General features: G+C 44.3%; 1 protein-coding gene across 1 annotated transcript in view; it reads left to right on the top strand.

Moving 5' to 3' along the window:
- Positions 1 to 11,986: 11,986 nt before the first annotated feature.
- The window catches only part of LOC124775332 (fibrillin-3-like), a 198,434-nt gene continuing 193,664 nt past the window's right edge, over positions 11,987 to 16,756 (top strand). Inside the window, exon 1 of the mRNA XM_047250166.1 lies at positions 11,987 to 12,056. Within this exon, the coding sequence (XP_047106122.1) occupies positions 11,987 to 12,056 (70 nt within the window). The remainder of the gene's footprint in view (positions 12,057 to 16,756) is intronic.

The raw sequence follows: 16,756 nt of genomic DNA, 5'->3' as shown, positions 1-16,756 counted from the left end.
TATATATATATACGAAGAGCCAAGATTCTAAAATTGTCTTTTTTGACATAACAGTTCTGGTGAATAAAAAATTGCTAGGCCAAAGGAATAAAGATATAAAGGCAGATTATTTTGATATCTAAATTGTGAGGTGGCAAGAATATGACTTTGTATTGTTCGTAGGAACACGATACTCACATTTTTATTTCTCGATTTCAAATTACATCCTTCTCACGATTAAATCCATGATTTGTAAGAAGTTATTGACAAAAAATATTATATTCATGTACCAAGGCTGTTAGGTTGACAATGAAAATTCAAAATCTGAAAACAGGAAAAAATCAGACTGGCTTAAAATGATATTGCATTTAGAATAAAATTAACCAGGGAAAAAATGCTACATTAACACCTCTTAAGGTGAAGAAACAGGTCATAAACTTTAAAAAACCGTAAACCATCTCTTAGATCATGACTGGCCGTAGCAACTACAGTGCCATTTATAATTCTATTCTCACAAAACGTCATGTCAGATCACGTTAATGAATTCATTGCATTTCTTTCACGCTTTCTGAATTAGTTAAACTTCAAGAAAATGTAGTTCGTGAACAACAATTTTTTTATTATGCAGTTATGCCAACTGGTACTATCTGTCGAGCTCGACAATGTTAAATTTGCAGTTTAGGATAATGGCACACTGTCATTGTTAGAGATGTGTGAAAATTCTGAAATGAATCCCAGCTTCCAAGAGAAGTCTTGACCTACATTGCCTACGTATATAGCAGAGAGTAATTTAAAACGGAGTGCCACGTGGAACTAGCCCGAGGAAAAGCAGTTTGAAAACTTATATTTTTTGCAGTAGTTCTGAAGAAATGTAAATCGTTCACAAAGGCAACACTATTACGCCGATTCTTACGAATTCCGCTATTACGAAGTGCGGCTAATAGAAGATATATGAAAAATCCAAAGAAAAGCTGCGCATCATTCCACAGTTGCTTTAGAGCGTAGGACTGCATTTCAGAGACGTTCGGTCAATGCCATGATCAGAAACCAGAACAGTTACTTACTGTTAGAACTCCGAGAAAGTATGAACTAAAAGTAGTCAAGCAATATAGAATTTCATTTCATTCGTATCTCATGAGATGATCAAGATACCAAAATCAGAGAAATTCTAGTTTTTTTCCAGACACTGACGGAAGTTCTTTCCGAGCGTTGTTCGCGAGCCGACCTCGAAGGTTAACGAATCTGCGGTACGCGAGGTGCTCTTCTCTAAAGGCAATAAGCTCCTCTCTACAGGCAATAAGCTGCCACGAGTTCAAAAATGTTCAAATGGGTGTGAAATCTTATGCGACTTAACTGCTAAGGTCATCAGTCCCTAAGCTTGCTTACACACCGCTTAACCTAAATTATCCTAAGGACAAACACACACACCCACGCCCGAGGAAGGACTCGAACCTCCGCCGGGACCAGCCGCACAGTCCGTGACTGCAGCGCCTTAGACCGCTCGGCTAACCCCAAGCGGCCCCCACATGTAAAACAATAATTGCATTTTATGACATTTACTCCCAGTTTCGAAATATTTTTGACATTCGCTTTATTAGGTATGGTGATATTGCCTATACCTCACGAAAATTTGCGGCGCTTCGGGAATCGAACCTGGATTTCTCACTTGTCGCCGCACTCCCTTTGCTTACGGTGTGATCAATTAAACCATACGGCTTTTCTTTTACTTAATTTCCAAACAAATAATACACAAAATCAGCATATAACGTTAGAAAATACTAGTGTGGGAAATTGACCATTCCTTATAAGCAGATGGATGGTAGAGATGGGGGGAGATGTGTACGTGTAGGTAGCCTCCGGCTCGGTGGCAGGGCGGGGGCGGAGTGGGCAGGGACCGACCACACGAGACCTGGCCACGGGATCCCCCCAAACGCCACCAACCAACCGGAAGTCGTCGTGAAGGGACAGTCACGGAAGGAGATAACTTAATCATGAAATTTCATCATGCGACACAGATATGGCAGGCGGGGGAGACTGGAATGGGAAACAAGGACAATGTGGTATTAGGCTCAGCAGTCGAGCCAATCACGCCCGACACAATTCAGCTGACCGGGGGTCGTATAAAATCCCACCGAGATAATTGGCGAAATAGGCGAAGTGACATGGACGTCATTAAATCACCGCATGCTCAGCCTGTAGAATGGTCCACAGACGAAGCCGCGATTTGTCCCCATCTGTGTAAAGGTAGGCGACTACCCATCCTTTAACCAGACTACTGCATGAGTCTTGGCTGCAGGGAAACAAGTCCTCCAGGCGAATGAAAGCGTACATTTCGACTACGGATGGAAGACCAATTGCCGCCCCAATGTCCAGACATCATGAACACTGGCGCAGGTCAGGCGATGGTCAAAATCGTCCACCGAGTGACAGGTGGAGCATAAAGGAGTGTCCATTAAACAAATAGCATGTAAGCTCTGGTTGCCGGGCGGGGTAGCCGCCTGGTCTACGGACGTCTTGTCACGGTCAGCGCGGCGTCAGAAATTCTAGTCCTCTCTTGAGCATGGGAAAAGGACAAGTTAGTTTGATTAAGTAGTGCGTAAACTTAGGGACTGATGACCTCAGCAGTTTGGTCCCATAAGACCTTACCAAAAATTTCCAAATTTTTTCCAAACTCTGGTTAGTGGCGAGTTTTCCACAAGCGACGTGGTGTCATGTCATTCGGACTGAAGTCGGGAGGTACGGCTGATGAAAGTTGCGCCACACTATCCACCTCGTTAATGGATACTTGTTCAGCAAGATACACGATACACTAATTGAATGTAGAAATCTTTTATACCTGTAGCCGGCAGAAGTGGCCGTGCGGTTAAAGGCGCTGCGGTCTAGAACCGCAAGACCGCTACGGTCGCAGGTTCGAATCCTGCCTCGGACATGGATGTTTGTGATGTCCTTAGGTTAGTTAGGTTTAACTAGTTCTAAGTTCTAGGGGACTAATGACCTCAGCAGTTGAGTCCCATAGTGCTCAGAGCCATTTGAACCATTTTTTTTATACCTGTGGGGCCACATACGTGGGAGGCCAGCGTGTTTATAGTGGAGCTCCAGGGGCGAGCATTGAAGAGCCTCGATAGTAGGCATCCCTGACGTAAGGAACGACGGATCAGTACCATTAGGCTGGACAAGGGAGTGGCGCTGGCGTAGAGACGTCGTAGGGTACCAGTGAAGGGTGCCGGGAAGCCCATTTGCTCCATGACAGGATAGAGGTAACCATGTCGCACATGATCAAAAACACTTCGACGGCCATCAATGCTGCACAGAGATTGCACACAGCTGCTAGAGCAAACACATCTCGACATTCACCTGCGTCCATCTGGACACTGATGGGTCCACCCGGTGTCGTTTGTTCAGTGGATATTAGAAGGATCCATCGGCATCGTGTCGCCATAATATGCGCATATATCTTCTAGTCGGCAATGAGTAGGGTTAGGTGGCGGTAATGGACAACTGTATACGCGGACAATGGCTTGTAAGCTGGGATTGTAATGTCTTCAACAAATAGCTGCGGGAAAGTGGTGGCTGTCATCAACAGTTCGTGGAACATTGCAGTCAATCTTGGCGTCACCAAATCCTGAAAAACCCGCTAAAATGCCTTAGGGAGACCATCCACATTAAGCGACTTGTTTGAAGAACCCTTCGCCATAGCATGTTTGACGTCATCACAGGAGATGTCCTCAATCAGGGTTTCCACTCAGATGCCCGAGATGGTGCGAATAAAGTGGGACAAAACTAGCTCCAAATCATGAACTCTATATTGCTCGCACTGGTACATGTGACAAAAGTGTTCCACAAAGCCAGCCACGGTTTCTGCCAGGATAGTGGCCCGATGGCCCCCACGAGTTGTTGGTGGCGGTGCTTCTTGCCAAAGAAGACGTGATGCGTTAAGGGGTCTTCTTCCCACGCCGCATCTTGACGGCGACTCCTCGCGACCTTTCCGTGCAATCTGCGATGGGTCAGCGCAACTATGTGAGCCTTGATCCTGTTGCGATCCATCTGAACAGCCGACAGGTTAGTTGAATTTTAAGTTCACGAAGCACAGTCAATTAGAAATTTGTTGTATTGCGGTTCCGTGCAGACACCTCCATGCCAAACTGCATCGACACTCGCCGTATCGCAGGCTTGGCGTACTCCAGCCATCAAGCCATCGTAGTCGTATATGCCAGACGCCGGCGTTTACAAAGGACTGGCGTGCGATTGTGTACGGAGCGGACGGGAATGTAGCAACACCATCTCATCGAGTAATCCTCTTACTTGATCGTGAAGAAAAAGAAGCAGAGCTGCAGAAGTGATAATTGAGGAGTATTTATTTTCTTACGCCTTATAATGTGTCTACATAACGCTCCATTCACGTTCAGAACCCATAACAGAGGCACTAACGTAATGCAGAACATCAGAATGAACACAATAACATTCTAAAATTGCGGCTGGGAACGTATAGTAACAGGTGTGATTGAATTATGAATCATTCAAAATCCTTAAAGACTGAACCAGATTTGCTACCTCTGTAATAAACTCAACTGGTATACGCAAACCGATCTTCATTGACTCCTATGAGAATAAACCTAATCTGCCGCACGTCACCTCACTCCCATACATATTCATTGCATAATGAGATTTGGAGTGAAAGACTCCACCACATTGCAAGTTTGCAGAGGCTATGTAGCCTATGTCCTCTTTAAAATTCTGAAATTAGACAAAGAAAGCAAAGAAATGTCTATAGTCTCTACACATTCCAGTCATCCTAGAAGGGACTATACTTCAACTGACCTTGGATGCTGCAAGAGGTCGTCAGTTGTTTTGTGGATGGGGACACCCCGTTACACATCCGAAATTATTCACAAAAACCATGAAAAGTAATGTTTGTTTCACTGGACTTTTGAGCATCATTTGTGTGTTAAGAGATGTACGACAGGATATGGGCGGCGAAACAAGTTTTTTCGGGAAAGAGTTATCAGAGGAAGGATAAATCTGTAGCATCAGTGTTATAATGTCTTGGATAAGCAGAGGAGATAGTAATAGTGAACGACAAAAAATGAAGTATATAGCGTAGCTTTGGCAAAACATCATGTATAGAAGCCACGCAGAGGGTAACAGAATTAAGAGATTAATGTCAAACCATACAGTAAATATGTCGTAGGACCAGATTCAGCTTTTTGTGATATACACAGCGTATTGGCAACTTTATGCGTATTCTGAGAAACAAACTCTGCACCTACAGTGTTGCTGTTATCGATCTATAACAGTAAGATAATTGATAAACAGCAATGCAAGAATGTTAGAAATTCGTAATACGATATTAGCCTGAAACTGAAAAAATACTGATCGTGGTAAATTTACGAAAATATCAAAATTGTTATACTAAAACACATCAACATATGTGCGTACGGTTCCTATATCATGACGTATGGTATGTTATTTTCTTTCATAATTCAAAATACACCTTTTCAAATAGAGTGTGGTTAATAGCAAGACATCACGACTTGTCCATTAAGACGACTCATGGGTTGCAAGAGACATTACAACCAAACTGAAAAACCAGTAGCTGCTTTGGTTATATGAATCACAATGGAACCTTACACTCTTGACGCGTTGTAGCTTCATCAAGGGATCAGCCGCTGGCTAACAACTAGCCCGTCTCCTCCACATTCCTCTGCAACCGGTTGCGAGATGATGGAAGTAGCAGGTGTTACTACAACTGCAGACTTCACATTCCAGGTTTGAGTTCAATATTACAAACAGCAGGTGTCCTGAAGTAACGAATCTGCAGAGAAACCGGCTGTTTTCTAAAACTATCAAGGAGCCGGTTCTTTTTTTTCTTTTTGAGAGAGTTATTTGTCAATATCAGCAATCTCTTTGAGGAGATCTTTACATTACCTTCTGCTCGTCTTTCTACGAAAATATTATACCACTTATAAACAACTAGTTAAATTCACGTAATCAGAAATGTATAAGAAAATGCGCGATATGTTTTCCTGTAACTTGTGGTCTGGGAATTCTGGATTAGAGGTGTCGAAACAGATGGAGGGCCAAACAAATTTTTCCCTGTTATTATTCGGAATGAATAGCAGCTGGCGAATCTACTAAATATGAAAATATCCAGTGGCCTGAAATATTTGAGGGTAGGACAGCAGAAAGTTTTTCAGGGAACTTGCAGTTGTTCACAACAATATCACGTCCAAATTGCGTACAGTTCCATAACATGCTGTAACAAATATTTTCGAACTTAGTGATAACTATTTCAGTTCGTTGCAGCGATTACGTCTTGAATTTAATTGAACGTCGAAATTGGCACTCAAACATGAGTGAAGTAACAGATGGAGTAATAAAGCTCAAATTGTTTCATGGCAAACGGCACACAGTAATATGGCGGAATTAGCACATCGCACCGGTGGACTTGGTTCCTCACCATACAGTTCCTCATACCGAAACAAAGTATTAACTTCCGTCAAACTTAATTTTACTGCAATATCTATCTTCCCGCAACTCGATATTATCGATCCTGACAACTAACCAAGATTTTTCCTAGTAACTACACTGTCCAACATACCGGGTGATCAAAAAGTCAGTATTAATTTGAAAACTGAATAAATCACGGAATAATGTAGATAGAGAGGTACAAATTGACACACATGCTTGGAATGACATGGGGTCTTATTAGAACCAAAAAAATACAAAAGTTCAAAAAATGTCCGACAGATGGCGCTTCATCTGATCAGAATAGCAATAATTAGCATAACAAAGTAAGACAAAGCAAAGATGATGTTCTTTACAGGAAATGTTCAATATGTCCATCATCATTCCTCAACAATAGCTGTAGTCGAGGAATAATGTTGTGAACAGCACTGTAAAACATGTCCGGAGTTATGGTGAGGCATTGGCGTCGGATGTAGTCTTTCAGCATCCCTAGAGATGTCGGTTGATCAAGATACACTTGCGACTTCGTGTAACCCCAAAGCTAATAATCGCACGGACTGAGGTCTGAGGACCTGGGAGGCCAAGCATGACGAAAGTGGCGGCTGAGCACACGATCATCACCAAACGACGCGCGCAAGAGATCTTTCACGCGTCTGGCAATATGGGGTGAAGCGTCATCCTGCATAAACATCGTACGTTCCAGCAGGTGTTTATCAGCTAGGCTGGGGATGATGCTATTCTGTAACATATCGGCGTGCGTCTCACCCGTCACGGTAGTAGTTTTGCTGTCCAGCGCCATCTGTCGGACATTTTGTGAAGACTGTTTTTTTTTTATTTGTTCTAATAAAACCCCATGTCATTCCAAGCATGTGTGACAATTTTTACCTCTCCATCTACATTATTCCGTGGTTTATTAAATTTCCAAATTAATACTGACTTTTAGATCACCCGGTAATTTGAGGGTTACATTTTATAAACCCCGTAACTGTCTCCCAATACGATGTAGAAGTTTGAATTTTGGTTCAAAAGTGCCTACAACCATACTCTGTAATGGTTCGAAATAGCCTTGCACTGGTTGCCTCTGCGGTTGTAGGCTCGGGCTCAGCGACGCTTCGAACAGCAAGGAACATGCGGAAGGAAGGTCTGAGCTTAGGAGGTAGGCTCGTCACACTCCTTCTTACACACTTTTTACCCCTTTCTCTTTACGCGTCTGCAATACAGGTCACAACCATGACGTGCACGCTTGAAATCACGCAATTTTCTCCTGGGTGGCCGGGGAAAACATTTCAGACACATCTCCATTCAGAATCTGCACATACCATCGGGCGTGGTGTAAATGGCGTCAGTGAAACCACTCCGTCCTTTGGGTTGTTAATCCACATTCATTGAGCTCTCGGTAACTGTTCACCAAGCTATGAGCAACAGGACGACGTTCTTGACAACCTGTAACAGTGCAGTCACTCTCTGGATGATTTGACTTTTATATACGGATATTGGGTTCTGGAACGGCATTGTACGTGATTGCACCCATTTTGGAGAGTAGCGCGATCGTAATTTTTGCTCTTGTGTAAAGGTCAGAACCAGTATGGACGGATCAAAACCGTTCAACAAAATGTGAAAGTGTTATCCAAAGTAGCAAAGGATGTTTATGATTTTTCAGCGCTCCATCATCGGTTACTCCATGCAAAACTATACAATATGATCAACAACGCCCACTTCGTTAGACTACTCAGCACCCTCCTCCAAAACCGCAGGTTTTTTGTTGAATTTTAAGGGAAACGCAGTCGCTGGAGAGCGCAGAAAAATGGTCTACCTCAGGGAAGCGTCTTGCTCCACTTCTCTTCAACACCTATACCAACGACCAGCCATTGACCCCAGGCACAAGGAGATTCTTATATGCAGATGACCTAGCCTTTGCTACGCAGAGCTCATACCTTGAAAGAGTGGAAAGAAACCTTAGAACAGCACTTAGAACACTGTCAAGCTACTACAATCGGAACCAACTCAGACCAAACTCTTCGAAGACACAAGTGTGTGCCTTTCATTTAAGGAACTGGGAAGCTAATCGTGAGCTGCATATTGCATGGTCAGGCATCCAACTCCAGCATCATCACACACCTAAATACTTGCGAGTCACTCTCGATAGAACTCTGACATTCAAAACGCACTGCAAGAACACCAAAATGACAATCTCCGCTCGAAACAACATAATTTGCAAACTACCTGGGACACAGTGGGGATCACATCCACAAACTATTCGCTGTTCTGCAATGGCACTGTGTTTTTCTATTGCTGAATATGCTTCTCCAGTCTGGTACAGGTCATCTCATGCCAGACAAGTAGACATTGCTCTCAACGAAACCAGCTGGTTGATCAAAGGTTGTTTAAGACCTACCCCAACTGATAAGCTCTACTGCCTGGCTGGAATAGCGCCAACATGGATACGCAGAACAGTGGCTGCCAACAAGGAGAGACTGAAAGTGGAACAGAACAGTGCCCATCCACTGCACGGACATAATCCACCACAGCAACGGCTGAGATCGCGAAAGAGCTTACTGAGAACATTCGAGAAACTCACCATTTCACCAGAGAAGTCAAGGCTGGAGTTATGGAAGAAGTCGACGCCTCACTTGCAGACGGCAGAAGCTGAAGAACTACCACCTGGACACAACGAGAGCTGGCTGGTGTGGAAATCTTTAAACAGATTACGATCAGGAGTTGGACAATCCAGAGACAACCTGAAGAGATGGGGCTTCATAACAGAAGATACGTCCTGTGATTGTGGACAAGAACAAACCACAAGCCACACGCTCCAGTGCCTTTTGTGCCCTACATCCTGCACGAAGATTGATCTCCTGCAAGCCACTCCAAGCGCCTTGGAGGTTGCAAAGTACTGGGCACATGTAATATAAATACAATTTGTGTATATGTATGTACATATTTATTGATGGCCACTGCAAATTTGTATGTTTCTGATTCGAGAATAAAAAAAAAATTCGAGCGCTCCTGTCTCATGCCCTCCTGTGGCGTAACCACTGAGTTCGAGACACTGACACATCCATAAATAAAATCTCAAAGGTTCCCTCTAAGGCCCTCAGTTCGGCAACGCCCCTAGCGCCAGCCGCGCATTGTGCTGAGCACTTCTAAAATGAACCTGTGCAGATACAGCACTTGACAGGTTCATAGGCACCTGCAATCAGCAGTGCGTTCGACACATCTGTGATTCTGCAAGTCCACAAGCAGGTGCTGGAGGAGAAGTGTAGCACCATTCAGGAGAAGGGGGTCATGGGTAGCCTGCCTGCAGACGCGAAGGAGTCCATCGTTAGTTGTCTCTGCACAGGTACATTTTTAAAGTGCTCATTGAAGGTGTGCGGGTGGCACTTAGGCTACTGCCGAACAGGGGAGACTTGAAGGGACCTTTTGCCGTTTTATCAATATCGCAGTTACCCCTGTCCGTCCCCCCCCCCTTCCCCACCCCCCACTCCACATGATCAAGCCACATGGCGATGCCAAGCAGGAGGGCAGGCGAAGCATAAACGCCTCTCACTGTTTAACATCTCATTCAGATTTCGGAGAGTCGTTTTGAACGGTCCGTAGTGGTTTCAGGCAGCACACCAGGGCAATCCGAACGGATGGGATCATGTTCAATGTGGTTGCAGGCACACATTGTCCTTAGACAAGGGTTAAATCGTCCAGGGGTGTCAGTAGTGTCAAAGGATGTCAAGAACGTCGTACTGTTGTTGATCTCATTGCAAATTGTCGTTTACGATCGCGAAATGCGTGTGAGAATCAACGCCCCAAAGGAAGGCGTTGTTTCATCGGCGCTCTTTATGACATCCCTGAAGCCATTTGTATTGATTTTACGCATTGGTGTGTGTGTGTGTGTGTGTGTGAAGTGTTTTTCTCGCCCACCCATAAGAAATCCGCGTGATTTCAATCCTGCGTGTCGCGATTTGATCTCCATCACAGAGACGTGAAGAGAAGGACTGAAACGTGGGTCGGAGGGTATGTGATGATCTTTCCCTCGTGTGACACGTCCGCGGTGGCATTGGGCAGAATTGTGGTGTAATTTGGTGCCAATGTGACATCACTGACCAAACTTACACTTCTCACGAACTTCTGAGTTCTGGCCTTTCTTCGCATGTGTTGACAACATGCCGTTTGAAGCGCTTTCGAACCAGATGCAAACGTCGCAGGGCGCCACATTTTTGCACAATTACAGAGGGAGGTTGTAGGCACCTTTGAACCCAATTTAAGGCCGGCCGGAGTGGTCGAGCGGTTCTAGGCACTACAGTCTGGAACCGCGCGACCGCTACGGTCACAGGTTCGAATGCTGCCTCGGGCATGAGTGTGTGTGATGTCCTTAGGTTAGTTAGGTTTAAGTAGTTCTAAGTTCTAGGGGACTGATGACTACAGCAGTTAAGTCCCATAGTGCTCAGAGCCATTTTTTTTTGAACCCAATTTAAAATATGTGCCTCGTAATGGGAGACAATTATGGAGTTCCGAAAAAGAGGCCCTTTAAGTGTGCTGAGCAGTGTATATCGTTTCTTGCACATTGGACAGGAACTTTTGGTTCACAATGTGCCCCGTCGTGAACTGTCGTGTGTTCTTACGTGATACAATGAAGAGCACTAGTTACGAAAACGTATTTTTACTGAATTTCATGTCGTTACCATTCTGAAAATGAGAGTTTGCTGTTGGAAATTTTTGCAATATACTTTATCATGTTAGTAACTGTTAGTTGTTGCATATCGATAATGGTGGATAGTAACGACGGCGTTGTGCTGTTCAAGCTAAACATGTGTCTACATTGACTGAGCAGAGCTGAGTCTGCGTACAAGGAAAGAGAGACGAACAGGCTTATGCACACAATCATCAACTAAGAAACATCACTGGGACATGTATAAGAGAAAAAGTGACGGGACAAGGTAGAATGAAGTAATTGGATTCCACAGGGCAAAGTGTGAGCAAAGAGTGGCTTGACACGGCTCCTAAATTTGAATTAGGGTGTTAATCGGGACACCACAAATTCGGAGTATCGTGTATCGTCTACCACGTTCCGGTCACTTTTTAAAAAAATTCCGTTGGTCTTTCCGTGAGCCGACGGTTGTGTGTTAGTGACAATATAAAGGTATTATTACCGCTCAGTATGAGAGAGAATTGATAAACCACTTACTTTTCATATAATTTGTTAATCAGTCTTAATATCGGTAGTATGTTACGTGCAAACTTATTTGAACAATGTCGTACGTTTCGCATTGACTTTCAGCAGTCTTTGTTTTGTATTACAAATGCACCTGTTATTTGGAAAGCGAACGTTTCAGTTATGATCAAGCAAAGTCATGCTCCAAGTACAGCCGATTACTTTGAGATGATTAATGATAGGATAATATTTGAGTAAACTGAAACCGTTCAGTCTTCTATCATGCCGTAATAAAACATTTTCGTTTAAATAAGTAGGTTTCATTCCAAATAAACTCTGAGATGAGAATTGTTTATAGGGACCCAGAAGCTGTAGTCAAGACATTTCATTGTTGCATAAATGAATGTACAAGTAGTAGTAGAAGCATATGAGATCCAACATGTTGTGGGAGTCCGACTGAAAAACACTCGTAAATTTTCTTTCTCTGGAGGAACTGTCTGTGAACTGCATGAAATCGTGATGGAAGAATCGTAAGATTGTTAAACGGGTTATGTGTATTAAGGGATACTAATACCATATTTAACGTTGTTCGTATGAAAAAGGTGATCATGAATTTGGTGGTGAAATCATTTTTTTAAGAAGGATATTTCAAAATCGCCTTGGAATGGTTGCAACGAGTGTCTTTACGGAACTGTAAGAAAAATACTCTTTGAGACAAAAGTGTAGTAGATGGCGGAAGTGAAAATGACAAAAATGGGAAAATACGTCTTTTCTGCTGGAAAAGAGGTTCTAAATTTGTGATTCTTGAGTTTCTCCCGGCGTATTTGATAATCAAAATACGGGGAGGAGATGTATCGCAGCATGAAGAAATTTGAAAAGTTGCGCCACCGTAGATGTCGTTTGCTAAGTACTCTTGCCTTTCTAAACAGATGTCGTTCCGAGAATGTTGTTCCAAATTTTGCTAAGGTTCTGCATCACATCGATTCTGCAGCAGCTAAGAGAATCAAGAAACGAGCCAGCCTCGCATTGGCACGTGAGAGAGTGCAATTCACCCGCCGGAGCCTTGAGTTTATCTCACAGGAATTACTCAAACTACATTTGCAACTGGCTAGTAAGTTCACTTCTTGTTCCTGGGATTGGATTGATGGTGTCACCTGGGTGTCAGCTGATTCCGCCCATAAGAAGGCTACGGGACGTCAAACAGCTAAGTGCTCACGTCTCCTTGACAAACCGTCTCTGCAGGTTCCGTGCAAGACTGTCATCAATTTGAGTGACATGGTGTTGAGTGATGATGCGGTCTCGGTTTTGCAGAAAGGTCTCAACTTCGCTCCCACCCCCAAGTTCACTCCGGTCGCAGAAATTGTTAGTGCTGTTGAACAGGTTGCAGCTCGACTTCCACCAGAATCAGCCGAGGAAATACGTCGTGAAACTTGTCGTGCGTTGGCGAAATCCAAGCCGATGAAGTCAAATATCAGCAGTAAAGAGAGGGCGGCCATTCGTGATCTGAGGGAGCGCTCTGAAATTGTTGTCTTACCGGCTGACAAAGGCAATGCTACAGTTGTTGTCTTCCATAAGGACTACACTGATAAGATGCAGAGCCTGCTAAATGACGATTCCTACCGAAAGATCAGCGTTGACCCTACAAAGAAGGTGGAGAACAAGACGAGGGCGCTTCTCAAGGACGCAGATTTACCGGAGGGTGACGCTAAGAAATTGTTACCCCAAAGTCCGGTACCGCCTAGACTACATGGACTCCCGAAGGTTCACAAAGAGGGGGTACCATTACGCCCCATTGTCAGCAACATCGGGGCACCTACATATTTGTTGGCCAAATACCTGACGGAAATATTAAGTCCTTAAGTGGGTAAATGCCCTCATCACATCCGTAATTCCGTGGATTTTGTTAAACGCCTTGATAGCTTCAGGTTGGATGAGTCAGATATCATGGTGAGCTTTGACGTCGTTTCCTTGTTTACGAGGGTACCCCTGCGGGAGTCACTAGAATTGATTAGTCAGAAGTTTGACGAGAAGACCACTGAACTTTTTAGGCATGTCTTGACTTCCACGTATTTCCTTTTTAATGGAGAATACTACGAACAAACGGAGGGAGTCGCCATGGGTAGCCCACTCTCACCGGTGGTAGCGAATTTGTACATGGAGAACTTCGAGGAGGAAGCCCTGTCGTCATCCGTATGGAAACCTACTTGCTTTTTCCGTTACGTGGACGACACGTTCGTCATCTGGCCACATGGTATGGATAAACTTCTTGACTTCCTTACACATCTAAACTCCATACACCCCAACATCAAATTCACTATGGAGACTGAAACGGAGGGTAAATTACCTTTCCTTGACGTCTTGGTCAAGAGAAGGGCTGACGGCACCCTAGGTCATGGGGTGTATCGGAAGACTACGCACACTGATCTGTATTTGCACGCAGACAGCTGCCACCACCCTTCACAGAGGAATGGGGTACTTAAAACTCTAGTACACAGGGCGCGCACTATCTCTGACGCAGAGAGTCTACCCCAGGAATTGGAACATCTGAGAACTGTATTTCGAAAAAATGGGTACTCAGAGTGGCAGATTCAACGTGCTCTCCGCCCAACCACTGTAGCACAACCTGTTGAGATGGATGAAGTCACGAGGGAGGAGGTAGGTACTGCATCTATTCCATACACAGGCGCACTCTCGGGGAAAATCGCCCGCAATCTGAAGAAACATCGGGTCGGAACTGTGTTTTGTCCTCCAAATAAAACTCGTGCACTGGTGGGGAGCGCCAAAGATGACCTCGGTTTGAGGAAGGCCGGCGTGTACCAGATTCCGTGTCAATGTGGCAAGTCGTATATTGGTCAGACGATGCGTACCGTCGAGGATCGATGCCGTGAACACCAGAGGCACACTCGACTGATGTATCCGAGCAAGTCGGCGGTCGCTGAACATTGTTTGTCGGAAAATCACGCCATGGAGTATGACCGCACGAGGATTCTGGTACAGACGTCGAGATACTGGGACAGCGTTGTTAGAGAGGCCATCGAAATTCGCACCAATGACGACCTCATAAACCGTGACTGTGGCTATAATCTTAGCAAGGCTTGGGAACCAGCGATCGGGTTAATCAAGAGTAAATCGAGCAAACGTATAGTTGTGACGACCACGGCGGACAGAGCCATCACACCGACGTCATCTCAGACGCCGTCGCAATCTGTTCCACTGCGCGACCGTGGCGCGGGGCGCGGACGGCGGAGCGAGCGCGCCGCGGGCGGAGGGTGTTTAAATCGGCCGCCGTCGCGACCGAACCCAGTTCCCTCTGAGCAGCCATAGCGTACGGATCTCCGTGCCGGCACGTTCACAGGAGCTCAGTCCGTCAGTTCACCTGATGATGGCGACATGTTTGATCGCCGAAATATTGTGCCCGTTGGACACTATAGACCGGCAGCATACCCGTGGATATTTTGATGAGGTTCTAAATTATTTTCTGCGACAGAGAATATCATTTTGATTCGCTGTTTGGGAAATCAGGTAACATCGCTTAACACCCAAAATTATTGGACCATCTACATAGTACGTTGAAGCGAAAGTGACCCGCAGTCTTGCGCAAAGTGTGTGCTAAGTCACCTGTTAGTACGCGTATTCAAAGTTTTGACCACAGCAGCTCTTCAACATTTTCCCTCGCTCATCCTATTGAGTTTCTCCTTTTTAAGCTTTGAATCAACGTGCTTTTACGTTTCATTATGCCGAAAACTTGCGCAGAGGGCATGAACATTGTTTGACTGAAGAGGTTACCATCCAAGATGTTTCAAAAAGATTCAACTGCTTTCAGAAGACTATATTTTTTAAAATTTTGCAACAATGAAGATAGATACTTGGAGTATATTTTAACCTTCCCATAGATCTATCTACAGAGATATTATTTTACAAATTTTGCAGTGGTATGCCTCCTACGTGCACACACGTTAAACCTATTTGCTCTCTTTACAATTACGTTATTATCAAACTTTTCATTTTCCTTTCACATAGATTCAACGTTTCTTACAATGGTTGCACGATAAACATCGAACCGTAACGAAAGTCGCCCAATACTTTTGCGAGCGTCTCTGGAGCTACCGCTATCACTGCTTTTCCTATAGAGAGTTGCGGTTCATCCACTATTATTGGAAGCGGAGACACACAGGCGTCATCCGTAATTCCACAGAAGGAAGAAGGCACGCATCGTGAGACTGGGTGATATGGGCGAAGCTGTAGGGAACAGATTCTGGAGTGGAAAGGTACAGGAACCACAAAATTAAGTATACTAGAACAAAAATGTATTGACAAAAAATTTAAAATTTTTACAGTGAAGGAGTATACATTTAAATATAACTCATGAAAGGCATAAGAGTAAGATTATAATTAAAAATAAAAACAACATTGGTCGCCCCACGTTTGAGGGCCAAAGTGAATAATTCAAGTACTAAGAGTTGCTACAAAACTGTTAATCGCCTTATGGCGTTGTTTGTTAAGAGAATATCCAAGAACATGAATTGATAGTACTTAGCAGCTGAACAAACAGCTTAAGGTCATAGAATGAAGGCTTCCGCGGCAGGTGTTGTCATCACTTAACCTTTCCGGGCTGAGATGCCGTGGTCCACACATAAAACTCTCCCCTGACGTCTCGCCTCCGACTGCGGAAGGCATCCTCCGAGGATAAGCGGCGAACTACAAAGAGAGTGCGAGTCAGGGGAGAGTTTTATGAATGGACAACGGCATCTCAGCCCGGATGTTAAGTGAAAACAGCTTAAGGGTTAATGAGAAAGAGTCGTTCGTGGCGAATCGAAAAAAATAAAGTTTCAAATAGCTGCAGTACAAGTGTTTAATTAAGACTTACAGGTCCAGACCAATCAACAATAATTCTTAGCAGCTGCAACAAATGACTTACAGCTCAGAGAGAAGTGTTAACCATGGCGAAGCCATTTCAGGTAATATAATTTCACATACGGTGTTGATTAAGAAACACGCTTCCTCGGCAATAACACCAGTTTACAAAGAACACCTAACAAAAGTAAGGACCCTTAGTAGCACTTACGAAAACACTGTTGTAACAGAATTAACGAACGGGGGCCATGTAACGACTTTACAATCGGCGGCAAGAATTACATAAGTTAATTACTATTTTTGAGAATCTTAGGC

The sequence above is a fragment of the Schistocerca piceifrons genome, chromosome 1 (genome assembly GCF_021461385.2).
Source record: "Schistocerca piceifrons isolate TAMUIC-IGC-003096 chromosome 1, iqSchPice1.1, whole genome shotgun sequence".
Classification (NCBI taxonomy): domain Eukaryota; kingdom Metazoa; phylum Arthropoda; class Insecta; order Orthoptera; family Acrididae; genus Schistocerca; species Schistocerca piceifrons.
The sequence above is the reverse complement of the archived record's forward strand: the minus strand, read 5'-3'. Positions and strand labels throughout refer to the sequence as shown.